This window comes from Electrophorus electricus, chromosome 14 (genome assembly GCF_041902795.1).
Source record: "Electrophorus electricus isolate QZ-2024a chromosome 14, ASM4190279v1, whole genome shotgun sequence".
In the NCBI taxonomy this organism is placed as follows: domain Eukaryota; kingdom Metazoa; phylum Chordata; class Actinopteri; order Gymnotiformes; family Gymnotidae; genus Electrophorus; species Electrophorus electricus.
The window spans coordinates 13,013,644-13,025,716 of record NC_137510.1 but is presented as its reverse complement, the minus strand read 5'-3'; the positions used below and the strand labels follow the sequence as shown (position 1 = coordinate 13,025,716).

Here is a 12,073-nt window from a genome sequence, read left to right as displayed (position 1 = left end):
ACACTATAAAACAGTCAGATTAATCAAATGTCAGATAATTCAAATGAACTTTCAGTGATGCACAGGAAATTCTGATAAACACTTCACAGCCATTTGTGATTATTTAACCAGACAGCTAATAAATAACTTGCCTCTTTTCAAAGTCTTCTTTTGTATCCTAAAATACAAATATATTACATTAAAAACTTTATACAAAATACTTCAAATTATTACAGAGGACAAATTATTAAAATGTCAGCACTAAAATAATTATTGCTTAGAGAATTACCATCATATATGCAAATTTAAAGCTTATACCACCTCCATGCCATCATTGTCAAATCCACTGTTCCCAGAACCAGACTTCACTTTTTCTGAGCTATACAAAACATAAGCATCAACATATAATTGACACAATACTAAAAAAGACCAACGGGACAAAACGCAAAAACAAAAATAAAAACCCCAAACAAACCTTGTGATCTTAGACTCCTGCAGAGGTTTGCATGAAGACCTTGAGTTCTTAAAGTGAAAGAAAAATTAACTTATATACATTAGATTCACCACAGCCTTTTTATACACATTAGATAAACACAATTTTATGGGAAGTTTACCTTTGTAGAGGTTCTGTGGTGCTTTCTATTTAATTCTGTTTTTTTCTCTTCATCCTTAGATTCTGATGTCACTTTCCTCCCATTTCTAGTAACAAAGGTACGTCTATTATGTTTACATTCCACAGGCGGTGAGAAATAATCAGAACTAAAAACTTTGCCATTACTTGCGGTAGTCTTTCTCATAGTTACGCGCCGAGCTCTTCTTGTTGCGTGCATTGTCCTTTTCCTGTCTCTCATCACCCTTTGGTTTCATCTCGCACGTTTGATCTAAGTTTTTAAAAAATAGGCGACAAAAGACAGATAACGCGGTTGTACTTGAGTCCCTCGAGATAATTGTCTTGAATTTATTCTGACATAATTGAACAGAAATGGTCACCATCCGTTGGCACAGTATACCTTAAGTTGCAGTGTTGCTATCTTAGACAAAAACTACTCGTCACTCTGAATTAACTTTAAATAGAAATATTGTCTACAGTAGGATATAGTAAATATAAAGACTGCGTTTTCCAAAGACAAAGATGAGTTCGCCAGTCAGCGTGGACACGCGAATTAAACACACCTTCCAAAGTTTGAGAAGTCAGCTATATAACCCACGCCCCAAAAAACCTACCTAAAGCAAGAAAAACGTCTTAGCAAGATGGTGACCGCAATACCTGATAAACTGATAATGGAACGCCGATGAAAGCCTAACTCATTCGCACCTGGAAGACCTTAAGTTCTCCAGGAAGCCAATTGCGCACGCTCATTAGTCACTGCGACCGTCCGACTCTTCGTCATGCGCAATGCATTTTTGAAGACTAGACTTTACAGCACTCAAAAATATATTCATCGTCACTCAAGGTGAGGAAGTGCGGACATGAAACCCTTTGATGAAGCGGTTTCTGTGGATGTTTGACAAAATGCAAAGTTTGTAACCAGTTTGTATACAAATCTATATACGGGATACTATAATGTATGTTGTGAATATTGATGACAGTGTAATGGATATTTTTGGTTTTCAGCCCTAACACTGTAAAGATACTAATAAATGTTAATACTAATAGTTAGTAATTACTTGTTTAAGATTGTGCCTTGCTTATAATGCCATTACAATTTTATTTTTAAGATTTCTCTACCAAAACAGGACATTTCAGACAGATCCTTCATCAGCTGTGCAAGCATGCTTAAAAATGCTTACCAGTGCTGTCGAAGAACCTCTTTGAAACATGACAGATGTGCTTTGTAGATCATGGTGAAAACCCAAATGTGAAAAAATGATACGCAAACATATTACCATTGGAAATGCATTTTTATTACAGCAAAAATATCATATGCTAAATCTGTTTATCTTTCAACATATTTGATGGAATGATTGACCATCAAAGACATAATTGTTCAGATTTTATTATCTTTATATTTCCTTTCCAGTCTTCTTAGCAAAACTGGTGCTGTACAACTGTATCTTTACTGTATCAACAAGGGCAAGGCAGTACATTGGACTGCCACAAATGCTCAAATACATTTGGTATGAACTGTACAGTGAGAAAAGTCTTGCATCATTTACATCAGAGAGAAAATAAAAACATTCAACAGTGTAAATCAACAATCTGTCTAAAATTAGGAAAATCTATATTCACTATCAAGATCTGAGATTGAAATAGTTCAAAAAATGAACTTAAAATAAGATCAACCAAAACAATAAGACTACATCTGTTACAAAAAAAAAACGAGTAAGAAAAGATTGTTTTACAGTGCACTGGTGTGAGCATAACACACACAGTATGTCATGAGCATGCTATGGATTCCAGTTGTTGCTCAGCTTCTGCAGCCATAGCTGCTGCTTGGAGCTGCTCAGTCTCACTTTGTAAAGTGTTAGCAGACAGCTGCTTGCGCTCACTATGCATGTTGTTCTCATGCCTCTTCAGATCTGAGGCTTTGGCAAAAGCCTTGGTGCAGGAACCACACGCAAATGGCTTTTCGCCTCGATGCCGTCGTTCATGGTCCTTCAGGTGAGACTTATGTTTAAAGGCTTTTTCGCACATCTGGCACCCGAAGGGACGCTCATTGCTATGCACCCTCTCATGTTTTTTCAGATCTGGGGCACGGATGAAAGACTTACCACAGTCATCACATCTGTATGGCTTGAAGCCAGTGTGGATTTTCAGATGCTCTTTCAAATGGGCCTGAGTGGTAAACGCTTTGGTGCATATCTCACATATGAATGGCCTCTCAGCAGAATGCAGTTTTTCATGCTTCCTCAGCCGGCTTTCGTCAATGAAGGTCTTGCCGCAAACCTGGCAGGCAAACTGGTCCCGGTGGCCGTACAGTAGATATTCAAACTTCATATCGGCAGTTGCTGTGGTCCATCCAGGGGCTTGCTCATCCTTAACCTCCCCCATACTGTCAGCAAATGAAAGTGTCTGAGTATGTGCTGCAAGCTCTTTGGGCTCAGTGTCCATTGATTCCACCTCTTGATCATAGCAGCTAACCTTGTGTACTTCCCCCTGGGTCAACTCCTTTAGAATTGCTTCCTCTACTCGCAGGGCACTGTTGGGTGATTTGTCGAGCTCATGATTGCCTTGAGCTTCCTCTACAATATCATCAGAGGGTGTATCGTCTTGGTCCCCAAGCACCTGCACATCGCTGTCTTGATTTAACTGAGGGTCATCAGTTTGAAGACCAATTTTTACAATGTCATAGGGAAATTTGGCATTTCTAACATCATTTTTCTCTTCAGAGGACATGTCCCGTTTCTGAGAACAGAGCTTATCCAAAAAGCGGATTCCGAGGATCTGTCCTGATGACATCATTAAATTCACATCCTTTTTCTTTACAGAAATTTTTGCTGTGTACATGTAGTTCAGCACTTCTTCAAAAATATCTGACCGGATGAAGTCAATCTCTATGACAGAGGAGCTGTCCACCTCATGTTTCTTAAAAAGCTTTTTGAAATAATTGCTGCATGCTGCTAACACACAACGATGTGCCCTGAACTTCACGTCTTCAACAACTACTGCTATATCGCAGTGTTCACCCTCTAGCCGCTGCTCATTCAAAATCTTCAAGAAGATGGTTTTGTGTTCATCATCCACATATTTCACAGTTTCTGACATGCTGGAACAGAACTCTGATGAAAAAAAGAGAGCAAGAGAGTGTTATTTACTTTTTAAGTGCTAAAAAAAACAGCCAGTAACGTACCACTGGCCTCATTACTTTCTTCATTTATCAAGAAGTGTATCACATCAGGCTACGAAACAATTTACCTCCTTGGGATTGCAACGATAGGCAGCCAACTAGCTATAAAAAAAAAAACCATTCAATCTGACTTATTCCAAACTTTTAACAACACCGCGATTATTTCTAACTACTACAACGCCTATTAATTTGTCCAAAATGCTCATGGATAAGACAGATTGCCTGGCGACTGACAATCTCAATCACAGCTTTAAACCACATCGGTAGCTATCTAGCTAGGATAGTTAACCTAGCATTAGCTAGCTAGTTTTTAGTTTTAGCCATTCTGCGGTCTGGGGCAAAGTGATTAGATGTCACAATCTTACTAAATAACTGATTCCGGAAGGTGTTCGCGTCCGTACAAACATGTGTAGTGTTACATATATCTTAACTTAGCCCACCGTCCTTTATGTTGTTTGTTGACCGTGTTAGCTGGTCGGCTAGCTAGCTCCATCTTGTTATGATGTAATCGAAAGGCACGAGCTGCAGCTAGTGTAAGGCAGCTAGCTAAATAAACTAGCTAGCGTTAGCAAACCATATCTACATTATCTGTTAAACAATTTAGCAAGCAGACTACTCTCAGAAGTGCGTTAAATTCCGTTTAAAAGTATGACAAAATTTCCATTTTGACGATAGGAATCACTTTCCCCGAGCAACATCAAGAAATGGACGACGTTTCCGACTGACGACAAGCACGCCAAGGGAGCGCCCGTCACCGCCTGGAAAATGCCCGAGCAGCCATGAACACTCCTGAAATGACGAACTCGAGCTTTCCGAAACCGTGAGCGCGCAGGCATCTTGGCCAAACATTATGCAATAATTCAGAAGCTGTTGCAATTCGCAAAAAAATGTATTTCTTACCCGTATGTGCCGTTTTGAGCCACAGGAAAAGTCTCTGTTAAATGTCACACAGTCAGTTGAGAATAATGTACTTTGTGTTTTGTTAGCCTGAGGACGAGCACACACGGAAGGACGCGCTGCGCCAGCACGGAACTGCAGAAAACGAGTGACTAAGTGCGTACGTAACTATGGTGCCAGTGAATGCTGTTACGCAAACAGCGCAAATTTAGCCTACACAAAGAGCAAGCAGTAGTTGAAGTTTGCGCAAATTACAGAAATCTCTGGAGCGCGAACCCTGAAGGTGCGGGCACAAAGTCGGGGCGCGAAAGCCACTGTCACGAGCGGGAAAGAGTGCGCCGATTTTGTGTACAATTGAAATAAGGAAGTTTGAGCAGTGATGGGACTTTTCTTTTTTTAACTTAATCTTGGATGTATGTCAGTGGAAATGAAACACTCGCGAAATTAGGATCACAAATAATTCTAAATTAACACAAATGTGAAGTTTATAAACCCATTTCATTAAACGCAGCAACATGTGGGTAAAACAACCCATTAACTCATTTAGATTAAACTAGAATTCAGCAATAATTGAAATTTTAGCTTTAATTGCCTTCCAACAGTTAAAATGTAAATAAAAATAATAATAATAATATTAATATTTAACATCTACCGTAACGCTTAGCTTTCAGTAAAAGTACGCACATGCATTATTTGCATCTAAATAACTTTTAAGATATCATGCTAAACAAGGCCAATCTATTAAAATCCTGAAATTTATATACAAATGTAAATTAGTGAATTAAGCCTACACCTTCTCTCTCTCTCTCTCTCTCACACACACACACACACACACACACACACACACACACACACACACACACACACACACACACACACACAGACAGCAATATCGTGTACTGCTATGTTGGTCGCTTTGACTGGTTTTTATTAAGGTTGCTTTGGTGAAGTTTTGATTGCAGATGTGTCCTTATATCCTTTTTATGCTAAGCACTGTTGGCATCGCCCTAAATACTGATTTGATATATTTGTAAATGTCATTACAATATACTGTCAACACACTCTAATGTTTTATGAATATCTGCATGAGTAACAAATGTTAAAGTAGTGTCTGCAATTGCGGTATAGGCCTATTCAACAACAAATGAATTCAGCAATATAATGTATGGCGTGATTAGCTAATGTTTTGCGTGCCCATCTCTTAGACATTGTCTGGCTTTTGGATATAGAATAAACGCCAAAAATCGGTGTATTTTCCATTTTATTTGAGCTCGTGGGAAACAACCAGCATGAACTGCAGCATATGACAGAATTATGGTTTAAAAACACACAAGCTAATGATAAACAAAAAACATTACACAATTGGAGATGTTCATGTTCTCTATCCAGCTCATACAATTTAAGGCTTGGCTATGCCACCATGGGCATGGAGAATTCTGCAAAGGACTTAAAAGAATGACACTTGTGAAGACATCAATTTTAATGAAGAGTAAGTGACAAATGTCACAGTGCCAGGCTCCATTCTTTAAAAATTCAGTCAAAATCCTGCACATCTGCCATTCAGTCTAAATATAAGGGAAACATAAAATGCATATATAATTCAAGTAAAAAAAAAAATTATATTAATTCTCTAATATGCACGATCTATAAAGCAAATGGGTTAATCATTCATTTTCTCAGTCAGATATGGTAGGTTCAACATGAGCACATAAGAGGCAGAGTAGGCATGGACACGTGGAGTTGCGACGAACAGCACACATATTGCATGGTTAAATATTATGTGCTCATACAGATACAGTCTAGTATTATTTCTTCCTTCTTTGTACTGAGCAGTATTCTAATAAATAAAATGAAGTTATTTGTATCAGTATTATTTTCAAAATTCATGTCACATACATTTTCCCTTTAGTAGTGTTCAGGGTAAACTGAAATTTACATTGTCATAGAGTGCTTCCTAAAATGTACGTGTCTTTTGTTCTCTTTACAAAAAAACAGTTGTTCCCTTGTCATGCAATAGCAGCGATCCAGTGCTGGACCAGGCTGCCCAGTGGTTCTGTAAGCGTGTTTTGGAGAGTGGGAGCATGTGTGTATGTGTTTATGAGAGGCTGCTCCAACAGTGCTCAAATGAAGTAATATCCATTGGTTTATTTGAAGTGCAGTTTCCATGGGTGACTTCTCCAAAGCGTCCTTCATTCTGCATGTTGTAGATATGAGTTCGCTTCAGAAAGCATGAAGACATACTAATCCTAAAAATATATAAACAAAAATTTCATAATATTTCATGAAAGGAGTATCACACTTTAACACATTTTTGCCTCCAACAGTTGACACCTGTCATTAAGAAGCATGGAAGTAAGCTTTGTAAATGGTATCTGCACCACTTTACTCTTTGCATCACAGTGTATGTGCCTTTGAGTGCTTTGTATTAGTTGTGATTATACAGCATTGGCTCCTAATACATTTTAATATCATATGCATATAGTAGTAAATTGTAAAAGGCATGCAACAATGTTAGGTTTATCAGTCACCTGCAATGCAAAAACTCCAATACATGCTTTTATGCCATAGAACATTTTGACAATAAGAAATACACCAAGCTAGTCCTATTTACAATAACAATAGATTTCTATTAAGAAATATACAGAACCAATAATCCAAGCAAACTGTGAAAATGAGCATCACAATTAGCTGCAAATAATAAATTGCAGTACTGATTATGTCCAGTGGAGTGCGCCATATTTTTCCAAAAACCATTCTTAGGAAAGGATTTCTTTATTTCTTTAGTATCAAAACTCTAAAGGAACGTTTTCCTTCCTTTTAATTGCTTATTGTCAAAGAAGTGCAAATCAATACAAAAAAAACCCAAACAAAACCCCAAAGCAAAACAAACAAACAAACACAAAAAACCCAACAAGAACACAAATGGATGGTTGGTTAGTATGTTGTTTTAAATATGTCCAGCATGTCATTCTTTCAGTAAGCAGTGTACTGTATTTACAACATGTCTAAAATAATTACAAGTGCAGATATAGGGTTAGAATTCTGGCCAGCAGCAGATCCTGGAGCTTTGGCCATTTTAGCGAAATGGAAGATCAGTTTGCAGTTTGCCAAGCCAAACAGAGCTATGATTGGTTCTTCCCTTACCTGCATCACTCCTCGCCCTCTTCTGGTGTGATTTCAGTCTCTTTGTGGACCACTACTTTGGTCACTGACATGTCAGGGTGTTGCTCTTTGGCTTCTTTAATGGCCTGAGCCAGGGCCTGGCCCCAGTGGCACCCCATGATGACAAAACAAAGAGGTGTGGGGATGGGAATGATAAATTATGTCTTTAAGAAATTGTAAAGTGGGTGTGGTTTACACCAAGGTGTGGAGAAACTATGGCAGAGAGTCTTTTTGGCTTCTGTTGATTAAGAGCATCACTGGTAGTCACCAAACAATACAAAGATACAATCAAACTTAGGACTTAAGGTTAGAGTAATATCAGGTTATAAGCAATAGTGGCCAAGTCAGTATTTAAGAAGACACACTCCTCAGGATTCAATGAAGTGTTGAAAGTGTTAGGCTAAACAGCTATTCGGTGTGAGTTGATTGTGCGATTCTCACCTCATCGTGGTCAATGTCTGCATCTCCCGAGATGACAATTCTCTTCTCGATCCTGGTTTCTGAGATACCTCCCTTAACAGTCTGATAAAAAAAGCAGAGAACACACTTAATACCAAATAATGACATAATCCAATAAACCAAGGGTAAACTAGGATTCTTGATTGACAGAACATAATGACATGTGCAAAAATATCTATTATTTAATCATTGATGAATGGGTTCAACTTATCCAAATGTGCAAAACTGAGGCAAAACAAATCAGTATTTTAGCACTGTTTTTTTCAACCATGAAAAGTCTCACAACATATAAATTATATAGCTACACAGAACTTTATTGATCCCGAGTGGAAAATACAAATAAGGTTTCACTACTGACTTGAGTTGACTGAATCTGACCGTTTCATGCACCATGATATGACCAATCAAGAAGTGTGACTTAGTAAATCCTGTCTCTGCATGTGTGTGTAGATATTTGAAGGAGATATAATTGACTGATTCTGAATTGTTCGCTGAGCTTGCAATTATACTGCAAAAGTTTCATCACCAATCGAGGAGACATCATCTGTGCAGTTGTAGATGCATTTAGCACTGTTCCATGTGCTCTTTGAAACATGTAGGTGAAGAGTAGTTTATTTCAGCTTTTCTGTATTATATTCTACTCTATCACTTTGTCACTGTGAAGAAAATGTCATTTTCTGGGTGCTGATTCAGCATTCAGTATGCTAATGACCACTGCTCTCACAGGTTGCCTCAATAAGAGGCAGAGTGGACACTGTGCTACTAGTGAAGCACAGTACTTAGAAGCACAGTGAAACTATGTGGAGTGCAAATCTAAACAGCTTGTAGTATCCCATTTTCTGTTGGAAGGAAGATATTCCACAACAGTAGGTACTTCATGTTTCCAGTGTTATACCTTACCTGGTAGGTACAACATAGAGTATATGAAATGGCATGGAAAATGTGACCTTGTTTACTATTTCTCTTTTAGCTCAACTAGAAGAACATAAATGACATTTGAAACAAATAATCCCTTTCCTGTCTTTCTACATGTTGTTTGGAAATTAGGCTAGTCACATAATTTGGCCACATTTCTTGTCACTGCACAGGAATAGGAAATGATCTAATTAGTGACATAAGCACCTTAATACATTACAACTAAATACATTTAGCTTACTATTTCTCATGCATTCAATACCTTCCACAGATAATTAATATTCATATATTTCAATATTTCATCATGGATCAGGAACATTTCTACTGATGTACATAAATTCATTAGAAATCCGCTCTAGAAAGTGGAGAAACACGTCAGGCGGCAGTACCTTGGTGATATGCGTGGTGGTGGTTGTACTGGTGGTCTCAGACGTGATGGTCTGCGCGCTCATCAGAATACCTGGCTCAGAGTCGCCATCCATGTCACCCTGTCATCATGGATTAGACAGAGCATTAGATAGGCAATCACCTTATCTGATACCTGCACAAAACATCCGACATATCTACTGTGTGTCACTGAAAGAAAAAGCTTTATCAGCTCAAAATGAACATGACAACATGCAATTTATACCCCCCTCCACAAAAAATCCAAGCATATGTTGACAGCTTACATAAATGTACAATCAGGTAAGATCAGAGCCTTCTGGGGCAAAACCTCTGTAATTGTGTAATTGGGTGCTTCTTGGTGAGTCATAACCTCACATTTTCACAGTACTTTATATGTAATCTTTGCTTAACATTTTGACTGTAAATGTCTCAAAAGTAATGAAAAAACTGTTTCCATAGCTTCAGATAGACTATTCCAGCATACATTACTCCTGAGTGGTATATCTTCTTCTTCCTGCAGGGGGCAGAGTACCTGCAGGGCCTCGTATGTTATGGTCTTCATCTCTGTGTGGATCACTGGCATTTCTTGTGTCACTAGCATCTCCATGTCCCCTGACAACCCACCACTCAATGTCACAACCTCTGTCTGTAGCTGCTAGGAGGGGTGGAGAGTAGAAATGGAAGATTTTGAATGTCTTCATCTCTTTCTTACTTAAACACACTCAAACACACATCTAGAGCTTTCATATGATCTCACAGATATACATACAAAATCCTCATATGATCCCACAAAATTAATTTTGTTATGCATCTCAGAATTGTAATTTTTCCCTGTAAATATGTTTATCCAGTCTCTATATGCATGCATTTATATAGATGACAAACATACAGACACACACACAAAGCTACAGACACACACACAAAGCTTATTTTAATAGGAGAAAGGTACTGCTATAATGCTATTAATGTAAATACAGTATAAAAAGGCATCCATTTAACTTGTACACTGTGCTTGTAAAGGTCAGTCAGAACTAACCATCTCTAACAATAAGAATGGCACAAAGCACAAGCTATTTACAATACTGTGCGTGCATATTGACTCATTATGAGTAAAGTCTCAGCAGTCACCAGAATGATGTTGCTCTTTCATTCTGAAGGCCTGTTGTTAAAGGTCACACCATATTCTTGAAGATATAACAGGTGTGAATAAGATCCTAAAAACATAGCTTTCTTATCATCTTGTAAGTCACGATCTATCTTTAAAAATCTTGTTTTAAGAGTGACAAATGAATAAACAGCAGAAAAGGTGAAAAAAAAAACAAGTTTATGCTGATGAACTAGATCAAAAGGATACTTGTCAAATACATAAATTTCATATGCAAGCACTGACATAATTACAATTATGATGGCTGTATTACTGCTATTTGATATATTTGAATGTTAGTACACAAAAACCTTCAGACCTATCTATATTTTTATGTGCCTTTTCATATAATATTAGGGATATGTTCACAGGAGACATGGGTGAAGCTAAGAATAAGAAATTGCTTATGGGGAGTTGTAGCAATGTGTACATCATTGTGCAGATCTGGCACATTTTGTGTGTGCACACATTTATACACTCACAAAAAGTTACTCTCATGATTCTTTAAATGAAGTTATGTCTCAGCTCATGTGATGCATGATATACACTCAAGACTCATTCTGTCCTGCATAACAATTCTTTCCTTTAAAACCCTCAGTAGAGATCTAAGCAAGCTCTCTTTCCCCTTGTGCACAGATGAACACACTGGCTGTGAATGACCATGGTGCAACTGCGCCAGCCTTATTACAGTAGATGGGAGGCATTTGGGTTCAAAGTTTTGGGATCTGGGGCCTGGAGCAACTGCTTGGGATCTGTGGCTTTAGGATGATGGGGCCAAAAAAGGGGTTCACTTCTAGGACAGGCATATGGGGTTCTACCTTCTCCTTGCGGCCCTCTGCTTCCCGATTGCTCTGCTAGCCTGAGTGGGGAGCTGGACACCATACTAGGCGATTGATCCCACTTCATCATCATCAGTGGACAGACAGAAGCTCTTGACCCTCTGATTCGCTGCCACTGGGTATGGGGTGCCAGATTGGCATTGCTGCTGGGTCAGTGCCCACAGGGCAGAAAGGCCTGCTGAATGTAGATGAGGCCCCACTAGTGGAGTTAAAGGAAGTCTTGTACAAGTCTGTGTCTGATTCCAACTGGTCTTGGACATGCGCAGAGCCACAGAGCTCAGTGTGGACATCAGCAGAAACCTCATTGTGCTTCGAGGGTGTTGCCAGGGAAGCGGATGGCTCTACCTGCGACTGCCCGGCTGGATGATCCTGCTCTTTATCTGCTGCCTGTCCCTCTTCCTTTGGATGATCTTTTCCTGGAAGTTGCTGTGTATCTACTGTCTGTAGGAGAGTCCTTTCAGAACCGGTAGATGTCTATAATGAAACACAAAGAAGCCAAGATC

General features: G+C 38.7%; 3 protein-coding genes across 25 annotated transcripts in view; all 3 read right to left on the bottom strand.

The window, feature by feature from the left end:
- Positions 1-115: 115 nt before the first annotated feature.
- On the bottom strand, positions 116-1,120 carry LOC145651163 (uncharacterized). Its single transcript, XM_081696443.1, has 6 exons — positions 990-1,120; positions 758-860; positions 594-678; positions 455-501; positions 301-358; positions 116-157 (listed from the first exon to the last, which is right to left on the bottom strand). Exons 2-6 carry the CDS (start codon positions 844-846, stop codon positions 116-118), a joined length of 321 nt encoding a protein of 106 aa, XP_081552569.1. The 5' UTR covers positions 847-860; positions 990-1,120.
- Positions 1,121-1,862: 742 nt separating this feature from the next.
- zbtb14 (zinc finger and BTB domain containing 14) lies at positions 1,863-4,821 on the bottom strand. 4 transcript variants are annotated; one of them, XM_027003149.3, is made up of 2 exons: positions 4,668-4,821; positions 1,863-3,699 (listed from the first exon to the last, which is right to left on the bottom strand). In XM_027003149.3, exon 2 carries the CDS (start codon positions 3,683-3,685, stop codon positions 2,357-2,359), a length of 1,329 nt encoding a protein of 442 aa, XP_026858950.3. In that variant the 5' UTR covers positions 3,686-3,699; positions 4,668-4,821; the 3' UTR covers positions 1,863-2,356. The 4 variants fall into 4 exon arrangements, with proteins under 4 accessions (XP_026858950.3, XP_026858976.3, XP_026858967.3 ...); XM_027003175.3 differs by lacking the exon at positions 4,668-4,821 and adding an exon at positions 4,199-4,567; XM_027003166.3 differs by lacking the exon at positions 4,668-4,821 and adding an exon at positions 3,836-4,566.
- Positions 4,822-5,908: 1,087 nt separating this feature from the next.
- epb41l3a (erythrocyte membrane protein band 4.1-like 3a) overlaps positions 5,909-12,073 on the bottom strand; it is a 60,219-nt gene continuing 54,054 nt past the window's right edge. For 8 of the 20 annotated variants that reach the window (XM_081696985.1, XM_081696997.1, XM_081696998.1 and 5 more), the window contains 6 exons: positions 11,916-12,044; positions 10,072-10,242; positions 9,590-9,688; positions 8,268-8,348; positions 7,809-7,924; positions 5,909-6,910 (listed from right to left, as the gene is read on the bottom strand). In XM_081696985.1, the coding sequence (XP_081553111.1) occupies positions 7,814-7,924; positions 8,268-8,348; positions 9,590-9,688; positions 10,072-10,242; positions 11,916-12,044 (591 nt within the window). In that variant the 3' untranslated portion in view covers positions 5,909-6,910; positions 7,809-7,813. The other 12 variants (XM_035531075.2, XM_035531078.2, XM_027002322.3 and 9 more) reach the window with 7 other exon arrangements.

Coding starts and splice junctions, on each gene's coding strand:
- LOC145651163 (XM_081696443.1), bottom strand. CDS start 846: ATGAAACCAAAGGGTGATGAGAGACAGGAAAAGGACAATGCACGCAAC. Junction 359..454: donor CAGGAGTCTAAGATCACAAG/GTTTGTTTGGGG, acceptor TGTTTTGTATAG/CTCAGAAAAAGTGAAGTCTG. Junction 158..300: donor TTGACAATGATGGCATGGAG/GTGGTATAAGCT, acceptor TTTGTATTTTAG/GATACAAAAGAAGACTTTGA.
- zbtb14 (XM_027003149.3), bottom strand. CDS start 3,685: ATGTCAGAAACTGTGAAATATGTGGATGATGAACACAAAACCATCTTC.